General features: G+C 42.4%; 1 protein-coding gene across 3 annotated transcripts in view; it reads right to left on the bottom strand.

Moving 5' to 3' along the window:
* The window catches only part of ARHGAP15 (Rho GTPase activating protein 15), a 575,155-nt gene that overhangs the window by 31,217 nt on the left and 529,371 nt on the right, over positions 1-14,567 (bottom strand). The window contains exon 14 of one of the 3 annotated variants that reach the window (XM_074363591.1): positions 12,715-13,202. The exons of the other annotated variants lie outside the window; for them this stretch is intronic. Coding sequence (XP_074219692.1) covers positions 13,175-13,202 — 28 coding nt within the window. The 3' untranslated portion in view covers positions 12,715-13,174. Of the gene's footprint in view, positions 1-12,714; positions 13,203-14,567 lie in introns of those variants that run through there. 3 annotated transcript variants of the gene reach the window in all.

The following is a 14,567-nucleotide window of genomic DNA, read 5'->3' as shown; positions in this document are numbered from 1 at the left end:
ACTCCTAAATGCAATTTGACAACCAATGCCAAAGATGCCAGTGGTAATTAATTAGCACTTAATTGAGACCACAGAACAACAGGACATTGGAATTGGTACTCAGTGCCACTTCCCCCCTAGGCTCCATCTCATGAGGGTCAGGAGTGTGGTGTGCGCTGAAGGCCAGTCAGTAAGTTGGGAGAACACATCGACACTGCACAGTTCATGCTGCATCTCCCTCAGCCTTTGCTGCCCCTCCCAGCTCTCTCTGATGAGAAGAGGACTGTGAGTGTTTGAAGGGGAAGTCAGTGTTCAGGCACATCTAAACCAAGGTCAGCGCTGCCCTCACACCTTAGACTAGTTAGGCTGGACACCTGACAAAAAGATAAAGCTCATGAATCAAATGTTGACATGAATGAGGGTAGACCAACGTAAAAGCCAATTAAATTTAGAGTGGAAATTTATTTGAAGTTGCTGGCTTTGTTAGTTTATATTCTTTTTTTTTTTTTTTGTAAAAATAAATTTAGACCAGGGTATTTTTTATAAAGAAAAATATATCATAGATATTATAATTACAGTTTGGATTTCTATGATGCCTGTTAAAGACTTTAAAGACTTCTGGAAATTCAGTCTTAGAAATCATAGATGGTCCCTCAATCCCTCTTCAAACATTGACCCTCCATCTTAATAGATGGGCATCAACATTCTTTAACAGAGAGGAAAGAAAATTCTTGCTTCGTAATTCCATAGACTAAGCAAATGAAAAAAAAAAGGAAATTAATTCTAGTCTCTGAATAAATCTACAGGCAGTTTCTGACTGAAAATTTTGGGTAGCTTGTCTTATAACACATGAATTGGGGAACTGAATTGGTAAATTTGCCTTAAGATTTTCTGAAAAATGAAGTTGGGTCTGCTTTTACTTTTCTGTCTTAGATGTGAGATCAGTAACTGAAGCTATAGTTTACTGATGTAACTGGGAATTGAAAGCTGGATTCTTCAGTATCAAACCCTCAGTCCACATAGATTGTGTTACTTTTGAAGGGTCTTCACTCCCCAAAATGAACTCAAATAAAGCACAAACGTCATACACACATCTGGAAAAGGACTCCTCAGGGATCTGCTTTATTCGGTCACACACATGCCTGCAGTTAAACAAATCAGATACCCATCCTTTCAGCACTCTTAGGAAGGGCTTGGCTCTGATTCTTCAGAGGTCCTTGAGAATTTGTAGTAGACAATGACACCCATTGACAGAGCAGAAGGCAACGACAGTTTGGTAAGAAATACATTCTCCCTTTTCCTAACCGGGTTCCTTTCTATGGTTCTTTCACTGAACTAAGCTGGTTCCCATGAACTGAGACTTGCCTCAACATCACTGCTCTTTACCACAACTGGGAAAATCTGGACAAGGGATTTCTTTATGAGATATTCCTGTGAAATGACTGGAGTAGATCAGTGGTTCCCAGCCTCCCTTATCATTAGAAAACACAAGTAAGGGTTGGTGATGGCAATAGAGAGAAATAACATCTGGTGGCCTCAGAATTTGCAATAAAATTAGCTTTTCTTTATTGTCTTCATATTTAATAAAGAAATTTCAAGAAAACCATATCTTTCGGTCTTAGTCAATGCTTCCCTCTGTGTTTTAAAATATCAGTTTGCAAACCTTATGGGTTCTGAGGATAAAACCATTTTCAAACTCAGAGATCTTTATACTGTTTAGTGGGATTTAAAAAAAAATTCTATGAAAATACCATATCTCTTCCATTGGCCTTTAAACTCTTCTGATTTTAATACTGACAAGCTGTATCTTTATCGACCTTCTGGAATGCCACACATTTCAAATCTTCCCTAAAACACAACTTCACATTTATAGCCCTGTGCTTAAATGAAGTAATATGTAAGGCCATGAGCCACCCACTTCTATCCAGGAAACATTTCTGAACTTGCTCTGTAAATTTGAGCACCAGTTTTATCTTGCTAATTAATTTGATTATGTATTAAACTGATTTACACTTTCACCTTATAACAATAAATGTATTTTACTGTATAAAAATGCATTCAATATAAAAGGTTAAATATGTTTAAAATGAGTTAGAAAATAAGGGCAAAGAGAAAGTTAAGGGTGAGGTTAGTAGAATGTTTAGGATGCACGCTCTAAAGTTACAAATGCTTGCCAAGTTTGACTTGAGGCTTGCTTCACTCCCTGTGAGTCATATCACTTCCAGGTAGGCTGCCAGTGATCAGCTTAACTCTTCACTTCTGAGAACATTTCTGCTTTCCTTGTGCTATATGACCATGTCTGTTCAAAGGCACCAAGATTCTGTGTCTTCTTCTTCTTCTATTTTTTTTTTGAAAGTCAGATTGGAGCAGGGAACAGCTCCCATATTAACTTATTCATTTATCCATTCATTAAATTCACAAATATTGAGTGACTTTTATGTGCAGGTTACTGTGAGAAGGGAGACAGTTTTGCATAGAAGTTAAATATAAAGGCTTTGGATTCAGAAAGACTTGCATTCAAATACTGGCCCACTACTTTTTAGTTGGGTGATCTGGTTCCTCTGGGTGCTAGATTTTGGAGACATAAATTAAGGGCAATACCTCATTTACATGTTTGCTGAATTGAGATGATGTAATGCACCCCCAGGAGAATGGGACACCTGGTTAGTGCTCAATCAATGATGTCTATTCATGCTAGGTATTCTGCAAGAATCAGAAAAAAGTAAGAATAGCCTTTGCTCTACCTTCACTCTGCTGGATGTAAGCATCAAATTCACCAATAAGCTATTTATAAGGAGGCCTATGAGTTGAGAGAGTAGGGAGAGGTCTCCCCTGATGGGGCCAGATCTGTGATCAAGTGGATCTGAATAGAGCTGGACACTGATCCAGATTCTCCAAAGAAGTGGCAGAATCTGGGATGAGCAGAGAGCCTAGAGAGGGGCCTGGGTAGGAGCAGAAGAGTGTGGGCCAAGCCTTCCAGATAGGGACGCGGCGGCTAACGAGAAAACTCATTGAACTGATGACATGACATGTTCGTTCATGGAAGTAATGGTTAGAATTCCAGGTAGAGCTAAGACAATGAGGAAATGCTGACAATTTTATAGAAAGGGGACCTTGGTGATGAAACGAACTTCACTGAAAACTAAAACTCTAAGAACCTTAAACTATATTAAACTATCTAGAATAATTAGCATTCAGCAAAGCTCATTTCCGTTTTCTTTGTACCACCAAAGTCAATCTGGATTATAGGACGTGCACACTGGCTAGAGGACCTAGGAAAGTCCCAGGGTCGCTCATCTTTGAAGAGAGGCTTCGCCAGCTTCCCTTAGGGCGCTGACACCTCGAAAACCTATAAACCATTTTCCTCTTGAAAATGGGGATGAATGTCAGACGCCTGCTCTTGCTGCTGTACCTCCACTTGCCTCACGGATGTCTGTTTAGACGCCCAGATGTCTGCAAGAAATTCTCTGCACGCTGAATCCTTATAATTTTTTTTTAAAAGTCTTTCTTCTTCATTTTTAAAAAAGGAGTGGCCTAGGTGTTGATTGGACTGAAATTCCACAGAACTAAAAACAAAATCAGCTTCTTTCCCCACCCCTAAAACCAGAAACCTTCCATATGTGTCTCTCTGGGAAGCCACTTCACTGCTTCCTGATTTTAAGCTCAACAGTTAACAGTTTTAAAGAGATCAGACTTTGGAATTCAAACATGTGAACTCTAACTACAAAATATAATAAAGCAGCTTGAGGCAAGGTACGCAATTTGAATTTTGTTGTTGTTTTAATTTAGGGTCTTCCGATCCCTTTGACTTTTGAACTTGTTTCTGGCTGTGCTGTTCTTTGGTGGATTTCAAGATGAGGCCAGGCACTTTTTGGTGCTGAGCTCACTCATTTTTGGGAGATGCCCTGTATTCTCTGCTTGTAGCATCTTTCCTCTGAGGGGCTCAGGATATTATTTAAGCCTCAAAACAGCCCAATACAGAAGGGCACATAGTCTTTCTGCATTACCAATTTGAGATGGTTAAAGACAAAGATATATTGCATACTTTTCTCTAAGCACAGGAAATAGCCTTTTGTGATTCACGCTTCATGTAGACAGAGAACCTGTGATTACAGTGTGTGTTTCAGCCCTTTCTAAATTCCCCGCCTGGGGATAAGGCGGAACTGCTCAAAGCGGTGGCCAGCACCAAGCACAGAGGACCCAAGAAACATCCTCCTCACTTTGGCTGCCTTGTGGCAGCTCTTATTTTCTGAATTTCTACTTTAGTGTGTCCCCAATCTTGTTACTACTGACATTCCTGTGTTATCAACAATCTCCATAAAGTAATCCTCTGTACCTGGGGGTGTTTATCTTCTTTAGAAGCCTTTCATTAGAACACTTCAGGAAACCTAACTTTCCTCTACCTCCCTGACTGCCTTGCCTTTTCAGATATTTTTAGTCCAATTACTTGAAGGAGAATTAATAAAATGGCTGCACTTGGGCTAACAGATTGCTTATTCTTATGCTTGCCCTTAAAACAGTCAACTGAGCTGACTGACCGGTTGCTATACACAGTTCCAGGCCCACTGTTAAAACTAAAGCTATTGATCTTACTTTATTTTCTACTTTATTCCAGTAATTGAAAGTAATAATCAAGCTTGGTCTCTGAGTCCTTCTCCAAGAAGGCCACAGGGCAGTAACTTTACAAAATAGCCTGAATTACCAAGAAGACCGCACCTTGAGTGCTTAGGAGATAAAGAGATCTAACCACTGGCCTCTATAGAATTGGTCGCCTGGAGGCATCATGTTGCCATTCTAAGTCTTTTGATAAGAAAATGATTCTGTTGATTGTTTTCAATGCTTTATTGTTTGAGCTATGGCTATATAACCACCCCACCCTACCCCCAAGGTGGGCTCACAGTTTTGAAGGCACTAGCCTGCTGTGAGTCCCCTTTGCCCAGCAAAGCAATAAAATTGCCTCTTTCCTTCTAAGCTCCAAGACCTTGTCTCTGGGTTATTTAGCTCATCAGGACAGGGGCCGAACTTTCGGCAACATACTGACCCCTATTTCTACCTTCAGTGCTCCTCAGAAGTCCCGCCCCCAAATCTAGAACTCTTCTCAGGTTATGATTTCTCCCTTCCATCATAATAAAAATTCCTGAACTCATACTTCTTTTTAGAAAAATTTTGCGGGCTAAATTCAAGACTAGTCAAGATAACATTCAACATATACTTTCTGCAAGTGCATATGGTCATTTTGATTTATAGCAATCTAAAACATTATTCCATTAGATTTTTAATCTGCATCTTGACTATCTCTTCTTTGTTGTGATCTGTCTTGGCTTATAACTTTGTTGAGAGAGCAGGATGTGTCAAGCATATGTTTAGACTGCTTTGCAGAGTACTCTGAGCATTTGTTGTTTATTCATCTCATATGCATTTTTTGAGCACTTACTGTGTGCCAGGCACTGGACCAGGTTCTAGCCTCAAAGGAATGGACAGCATATATTCACCACCTTGGAAGTCACGTAAAGCAGAGGAGTGGTTTCAGTAGAAGACGGGAGACTATACAAAGATGATAAAAAGTCAGAAGACAAAAGTAGGTCGATTAGGCAACAGCCCTGTTGGAAAACGTGGGTGGCCAGGGAAAGTTTCTCCAGGGCCTTTCAACTTGATGAAAGACTGCATTAAATTGAATGTCAAGCAGATTTGACCTAGGAAATAATGCCCAGTGAACAATATGCAGGCCATGATTGATTTCTACTTCCTGCACTGCCTAATAACCCTTTGAAAAGTGTTATTGTAGTTGCCCTTGATTAGGGCAATTCATTTCCATTTTCTGAATTTGGGGTCCAAAACTACGTGGTTGCTTTCTTGCTTTTTCCTTGGTGTGGTTCATCATATATCGGAGCAACACTATGGAACGACTCTTTTCTGAATTTCTTCAGCTATGTAAGGAGCAGGAGGACTCAGATAAGTTTCTTTTCTTTCTCTCTCTTTTTGCCCCCTAAACATGCACACACATACAAACATCCACCTTCAGATATTTTACTGGCACTTCAAGGGGGAAACTTGAGCGTCGGTTTAAGGCTGTGTAACTGAGACCACAGCGCTGTGGCTTTGACTGCACTTCCCAGTGCTGAGTAGACTGCTGGGATTCCACGAATAAATAATAAAAATAATAATGATTTTTAAAGCATTTGGAAATGCTGAGTTGAAAGGTGTGGTGTAAGTGCAATGTTTTATTGTGAAAGTGATATCTCTCGCATTATCTGTTCCTAATGGAAGTCGGCAGTAATGGAGAGCGAGGCACTTACGCCTCTGGACCAGGGGTCCCTGAAGGCGGGTGCAGCTCGGGGCCGGCACTGCGGTAACACTTACTGTATTCGGCAACTGCTTCCTTCCAGTCTAGCAAGAAGGTATGAGAGGAGTCACGCTGCTGCTGCCGCTTCCCCTAAACCTCAGAAAGTCATCCTGATTTCTCACTGATGGGGGAAGTGACTGAGAAATCATACTGGAAAAATACCGCAGATTTTAAATTATTAACTTTAGTTTAAGTTTTGGTCGCAAATAAACACACATCTGGCAAGGGCATGTCAGCAGCACGGCTATGCATACCCCCTTGGAGTATGTCATGCGCTCAATTACCCCCTCCCCCACCCATCAATTCATGTGTGGAACCCTAAACCCCAGTGCCCACGAGGTGACTACATTTGGAGATCGGGTTTTCGGCAATGAAGCTAAAACGAGACCGTTAGGGTGGGCCCTCATCTAATGTGACTGGTGTCTTTATAAGAGGCAGAAATTGGGACAGAGAGACACCAGGGAGACGTACACACAGAGCAAAGACCACATAAGGACACGGTGAGAAGGCAACCATCCGCAATCCAAGGGGAGAGGGCTCAGAAGAAGGCAACGTGCTGACGCCTCGCCCTCAGACTTCCAGCAGCCAAAATTGCGAGAAAATACATTTCTGCTGTGAAAGCCACCTAGTTGGGTATTCTGTTAAGGCAGTCCCAGCAAACTAAGGTAGTCTGGGATTGTTGGGGTTTAGGATTCACACCGAACCACCCAGTATGCAATAGCAAGAGATGAATATTTTTCATACAGCATAGTCTGAGTGCTTTCCCAACTAATCCATAACTTTAATTATAAAATGAACATAACCTGTATTAAATTATGAATATGCTAACATATTGAATGGGGACAAGAAAAATAAACACCAGATTCAGGCTATAGAGGCACTCAAAGGTAGAGTAGAAAAGTCTGGCTTCCTTGACCACATTGTCATAATATGCATATATAACAGTTTATTGAATCCAGGCTGTGTAGACAACCAGAAGAACTCTGGCTCCATACTGTCACGATGCATGCCCACAACAAAGGCTCTGGGAGAACAGCCCCTTTCATTCGATCTCTCTAAGTATTACCAACATGAGAGCCGAAAGCCTTACCTCTGTCTGAAGTCTATCTGTTGACCCACGCAGAAGTTATTAACTGGGCTCCCCGGGCTCTGCTGCTGAAACTATTAATGTATTCAAATCTCATCCTAGCTACTGCGAAAAACAGTGTATCAGATCAATGCATTAGTATCTTCTCAGACAAAGGAATCTGGAATTCTTTAAAAAGTTTCTTTCTTGTTCCTTGGACTCCTGCTGAAACATAGGTGGTGCATGGCCTGAGAAGGTGAAGTGGTCCGCAGGTGCCCGAGTGCCGGGTGGACTGCCTGTTTGTTGTATTTGAAATGCAGCACTCCTTCATGAGAACTATGTGCCACGTCCTGTTCTTAGCATCCAATGGCAGAACTTTTTTTTTTTAACTTTCTTAGACTGTTTACCTGATGGAAATGAGATGGACTATATCTAAACGCCCTTTAATTGCAGATAATGTGACTTTTAATCTATCAGTGTTGTCATTTTTATGGGCTGTGTCTTCTGGACACAAAGACAGCCTCAGAGGAGTTGAAGAAGCAAAACTTTACTGAGAACCAGCAAGCCAAGTGGAAAACTTGAGAAGTTAAGCCAGTGATGAGAGGGCGTGACCCTCGAGATGCATCCCTTTAGATTGCTGCTTGCATTTCTGGACCCCCAGTTAAAAGGTAGATGTAATGCCAGCCTCTCCACCATACAGCTTGGCCTTTTTACTATTGGCTGCTCTTAAGTCCTTTTATCAATGACAACAAACAAAGTAGGTGGTCTCCTACCTCTTTCTAGCTGTAGAAAAAAAAGTGACATAATTTTTCACAGCCTGAAATAATTGTGGAAGTACAGATACTGGTTAGGATCACTATGAATTATTAGTGGAAAAGTGGGTCTCAGAAGTACGTTACATGTGAAATATTTTTCGTCACTTGAACATGTGCCGTCCAGAGCTGGCCCTGTTCTAGCCGTCACAGGGAACAAACATTTCACATTCACAGATGCTCCCAATTTGGTGCGGTTTGGAGTGTAATTTAGATCAAACGTCTCCATGTAAATGAGTCAGGGTTTCTTAATTAGGTGCCTCCAAAGCAAAACCTTGGACCACATCAGTAGGTGTGGGTGTGGTGCCCACAATACTGGAATCTTTCCTATAGACCAGGCTCCTAGTATCATTCAAATAGAGCTTTCTTTTTTTCCTGGTTGTTTTTCTCAGGCAGTAATAAATCTGCAGATGGCATAGACAGAAAGACGCTACTTCAGAAGAGCTGTCTAAAAACACTGCCTCTTTGGCAAATGCCTTAAAGTAGGTCATTCTGCTGTGATTTAGCTTTTTTCTTTAGATTTGATTGCCAGCTTTTTGTTCCCATTACAAGTAGGGTGCATTCCAGTCCACAGACTTGTTCTTAATTTTTCCAACTGGTATTTGTTTACTAGGATTTGCAGATCTTCCTACGAAAATGGCCAATATCCTGTCACAGCGCTAATCATGCACTTGACCACAAAGCGAAATGGATCCCGGTGATAATCTGGCGATGCTGAAATATTAAATGCCTCAAACACCCAGTCTCCCCACAGCAAAACTGCGTTGATTTATATGGGTAGGTTTGTTGAAATAATTGTCCCATCTTTTATACATGTGAAAAGAAGAGGTGACAGGATGTAAATGGAAAACTTTTACAAGCCATATAGCTGTTTGTATAGATATTCAGGTTATCTGCTTTTATACTTGTCATTGTTTGTGTTTTTTATAGGGGGAAAAAATCATTGGGTCCCATTTCGCTATCAAGGCTTCGGGATTTACATGCAGAACCCCCTGCAGCATTAATGAGTTACCTGCATAAATCCCCTGGCAATCGATGGGCATATAGACCTTGTTTTGTTATATTAATTATTCCTCACAGAACCTTGACACTGACGTTAAATGAGGCCTTAAAAAATCTTGATGAAGGTCTTAAGGTATCTTTTACTGTTCAAATATTAGCATTGTAAAAACTATGTCTAAGGCATTATTCATTTTGTGGTACCACAGGGAAGGAAGGTTTGAAATAAGATGGGGCGAAGGGTCCAGGGGTGAACTTTCTGGTCTTAACTCTTTATTGCTTGGAGGCCAGTTTTCTTTGGACTGAGTTACAATCCTCAAACTGTGATCACGATTAAAATAAATATTACGATCATAATGAATAAAAGAAGTGAGTACGCTGTTTTCTCCAGATTGGTGTTGAATATGGTGTCTTCTCCACAGGCCAAGTTTTGTCTTGGCAAATTGTTGGTGTTTTCAGGTGAATTCCAAAATGTCAGTTAAAAAGACACTAAAAGAGGGCTCTAGAGAGGAGACGGAAATTATTGTCTAGGTATGTTGCAAGATGGCTTGGTAAGTATGTACTTAAGAAACAGACTGGGAAAATTGTTGTAAGTGCCATTTTCCATCATTCCCAGGAAATTGTCTTTACTTAGAAGGCCTGGGGAGTACATAGTTCTGATTAAGCAAATGCTCTGGTAAAAAACACATTATATTATCATACGTGGATCAGCAGTAATCAAACAATGCAACTAATATTAAAATTACAATGGACACCACATTATCACCCTTTGATAATTCGCAGGGAACTTTTGAATCCTGCAGCTTTCATTAGGAACTTGAGTTATCTCTGTGTTAGAGGGTGGTTACTAGATAAGTGGGTGGTTATCAGAGATTTCCAACTGGTGAAATGACAGCTAACTGACATTTGTTTGGACCCCCTTTGAATGGAAGTTATTTACTGATTTTTACTAGTCGATGCTACTCTTCAGGTTTTTTTTTTTTTTTTTTTTTTTTTTTTTACAATGTTGATGATTCCGAATTATCTGTTTATTTTCTACACTGTTTCTCACTGCCCGGTGGTGATTCTTACTGTGCTTGTCCCCAGAGTGGTGTTTAACTCCCTCTTCTCTCTTCGGATTCTGAATGCTCGCGGTGAGTGCATCTGCTCTCATGGTTTTGCAATAGTTACTCTAAAGGAGCTGATTCCCAAATCTCCATTTGCTCCTTTAATAGCTTAACTTCACTTAACACACTTGCTAAAATGATTTGTTAAGAATCTCCTGTTGCTCTACCCTGTGCTGGTTACGTGGCGCACTGAAGGAAGAGATGATTCCTGCCCTCAAGGAATTAAAGTTAACAACTACCCATATGGAAGGATTAATTACAATTTTTCAACAGGCCGAGTAGGGCTGTCTGTGGTTGCATTCGGAGCTTGGGGGACAGGAGGCTTCATCTTTTTGGTGTTTTACACCAAATGGGGTTTTTATTTATATGTAACTCTGAATTAAGCCCTGAGGTGTTAGTACCATCATCTCCTTTAATACAGAAGAGGGAACTGAGGAAGCTGTATTAGTCTGCCGCAACCGGGTTCAGGAGTCAGTGACCAGAATGCAAACTCTGAATCCAATGCTCTGTCCGTGGTCACTTGGATTCAGTGCAGTATCAGGTGTCTGGGCTGGACCCTCTGCCTGAATTCCCAATTGTGTCAAACTCTAACAACAGTACAATCTTGGATTTCACTTTATCTCCTTAGATTTGGCACACGCACGCGCGCGCACACACACACACACACACACACACACACAGACTGCAAGGTAGATAAGGTCAAGCATCTGGGAAACTTACACCCAAGCAGGGGGCTGGAAGCCACTACTTTATGTTTTTTTAACCTATCAGAGAGGCAAATGCATGAAGAATTTTCCACCCACAAATAATTCTTTCTAATTAGATTGGTAACTGGATAAGTTAAATAGTTTTCCAGCTGGTTTTCCTGTTCTCCTAGAACATATTCTCAATATAGTGATTCTTTTAAAACTGAAATCAGTTCATGTCATTCCTGCTCGAACTGTACAGCTGGCTCCCCTGTTCCTTTAACTCATAGCAAAGACCAAGTCTTCATAGTGACCATGAAGGCCCTGGGTGATCTGACCTCGTCAACCCTGTGACTCCTCTCCTGCCCTCTCCCCACCCTCCTCCTGCTCAAACCACACTGGCCTCCTTGCTTTGCTGTGGTTCGAAGACATCAAGACTTGAGGTGTCCTCACAGCTCACCTTTGCAGTGAGGGCTTCCCTTCCCGGTGACTGTAAACTACTGGCCTCAGCACCCCTGCAGCACCCGTGACCCTCCTTACTCCACCCCCTTTGTTCTAGTGCCTTAGCAGCCCTCAGATTCTCACTGGCTGTGGCATTTACTTGTTTGTTATGTTCATTTGATCACGTATGCATTATGTGTATTATGTAAACTCCCTGAGGGCAAAGGTGATTTCTGTCAAGTTTACTGATGTAGCACAAGTTCCTAGGACAAAGCCTGTGCTCCAAGTCCATCGATAACCCAGTTTCTATCAGTGACATCTCCACCCTCTTTGTCTACAAATTGGACCCCCTGGCATTGTCTTGAACTCTTTCTTGTCATTCATCCATCATTTCAAACTCGTCAGCAAATATCCCTGACTGACTTTAGGAGAGAAATTCCTCTCTTCCCACTGAGCTCCTCGGCCAAGACAGGAACAACTGTGCTCTAGCCTAACTCCAGCCTCCTTCTTTAGCTCCTCCGTCCCCGAATCCATTTTACAGAAGACCCTTTGATAAACTGAGAGACTTAAAGGCAAAACTTACATTCTTTAGCTGCTCAATAACCTGCCTTGGTTCCCTGTAGCCTGACACTTCAGATTCCAACTTTCCTGCGGGGCTTCACCCATACCCTGGTCCCTCCCTGCACATGGGTGCCCCTCCTCCTTTTCTCCCTGTCAGAGTTAGCGCAGGTGCTCCCCAGGTGCTCCCTGTCACATCCTGGCTTCCCTTGGCTTTTCTCAGTGGACCCGCAGAACACCCTGGTACATCTCAAATCCTACCTGTGCTTCAAATCCTACCTTAAGGTCCACCTTTCATTGCAGACTTGTTAATGACTTCAGTCTACCTCTTCCTACACATACTGTTTAACTGTTCAAATGAGGTACTTTACTGTGCTGCCTTCAGACAGCTGAACATTTCAAATGATACATGTTGAATGATATCCTAAATTTATGTATCTTTGGCAAGCAATAGCATTTCTGTAGCTATACTGATGAGCTACATATTAGGATAAATGTAAATTTAAACTCCAGCCTTATCTAGTTTAAAGCGTGTTTACAACATGACTAAATGTAGGAAGCCATACTACTTTCACCAGGGATTAACTGGGTGTTGCTTTTTAAGCATGTGCATGGGTGTGTGTTTCCAGGCATCTAGAGTGAATTCTATCATTAAGAAGTCACAAAATACGTAGATATTAGTATAAAAAGCACTTAGGAAATAACTAGATAAAGAATATAATCATTAATCCAACCAACAATTAAGTCTTTAATGGTACGTGCAGGCTTCAGCATGAAAGCGTCCACAGCACTCAGCAATAAACTACGTTTGCATAACACAAGCTTAAATACAAAGCCCTTTCTTTGACGTTTCTCAGCAACTCTGACTTTATTTTACAAGGCTCTGAAGGAAGATATCACTGTCCTCACTGTCCATTGGTCAGGTTTGAGGGTCTGCATTCTGCCATCTGGTCTTCTCTTGACTCATCTTGAAAGACAGGCAGTTGTGGTTCTTGGGAGCTCATCCCAGCCACTGCTGGCTGGTGTGTCTCTGCACCAACCGGTGAGGGGAAAACGCCAGCACTGTAGACAGTAGGCATCTCATTCCTCAAACACGTTCAGGGACCAAATTCTGTGCCTCTTCCCGCCCTCTAACAGTAAAAGCCATTTTAAGGGTGGGTTTTAGGAGTGGACTGGATTCTTTACTATTTTGGACTCTCCGTGTTTCTGTTCCTAGGACAAATGAAAGTGATCCTGATTATTCTGGGTGTTAAATCTCATCCTAAAGTCCTCTTTCTCTTTGTCCAGCTTCTGCCCGCTTCCCTGCGAGAACTGACTTCTAAAATTTTGGTTCCCAGACAGTAGCACCTGGGAGCCTGCTCGCCATGCAGAATCTCAGGCCCCATTCCAGACCTCGTGAATCAGAATCTACGTTTTCAGCAAGATCCCTAGGTGAGTTGATATATAATAAGCACACTGAAGTTTGAGAAACCCTGAGCTAGGACTTTCTGCGATGGTTAGGAGACTGTCGTGTTGGCCGCAGGACTAGCAGGTGGAGGAGCTCTCACAGTCCCTGTTTTCCACCACTGGACCCCCAGGTGTCCTCCATCAATTACATTCCTCATCGTTCTAGTTCTTCAAAACATGGTTTCCGGAGGAGGTTGGATTAGCCACATGGCACAAGGCACCGGCACCCCTGCACTGATAGGGGGCGCTCTTTTTCCCCAGCCGATTAGTTGACGCCATTAAGCTCTTCGATGGAGCCTGGGTTGTGAGAGGTGAGGCCTTTAGGATGGGCCGCAGGATGATGGCCTTTCCCGCTTGTGGTCACTGACACTCCCGTGGTGCTTTTTGTGAGAGAAGGGGTGTTAACCTCAGTGTCCTGGCTGACTTCCAGTCTGCGTAACTGCATGCAGCCTAAGTCGGCTCTGTAGTTTCAATTAGGTAAAGTATTGCTCACTTCTTGTACTAAACTGCTGTGTTGTGTGGCTACAGACTGCTAATTAGCTGGTGCTTTTCAGGTGGCTGCCTTCGTGATGAACGAAACGCCTCTCTCCGGCCGTGTCCCTCCCCGCCCCACTCTCTCCACGGCCCTCGATCCCACACACGCTCATGCCTGCTTTCTTCTATATTACCGTTCCTTGGATAAAAGTGCTTTGGGATCAGAAATTAGAATGTGACAGTGAGCCTTTCTTTTCTTTCTCTACGTAGCCACCTGCTTCTAGGCCTACCTGGCCTGTCATAGGGTTTTGGAGGGGAAACTCAAGCAGAGAATAGCAGGAACGTGGTAAGGGGTGGAGAAAACAGGGCTTCCTCTACCAAGCGGAAGGGTAAATGCCTGTGGTTGCCAGGGAAGTATGAATTACTTTAAGAGCTCGGCCCTCTAGGAACTGGTTATTTTCAGCATGATATGAATGGAGAGTGAGATCGGAGAGAGTGGGCCACGCATTTTATTTCTCCTTTCCCACCAGCTGGAACAATATAGCTGGACGTGTGAGCCACCCATAAAATGGATCACTGTCTCTGTGGGGGGTGTCTGAGCCTCAGCAGGAAACGTGGCACCAGGAGAGGAATCCCTTTCTGATGACTCAGAGGTCT

The sequence above is a fragment of the Camelus bactrianus genome, chromosome 5, assembly GCF_048773025.1.
Source record: "Camelus bactrianus isolate YW-2024 breed Bactrian camel chromosome 5, ASM4877302v1, whole genome shotgun sequence".
NCBI lineage: Eukaryota > Metazoa > Chordata > Mammalia > Artiodactyla > Camelidae > Camelus > Camelus bactrianus.
The sequence above is the reverse complement of the archived record's forward strand: the minus strand, read 5'-3'. Positions and strand labels throughout refer to the sequence as shown.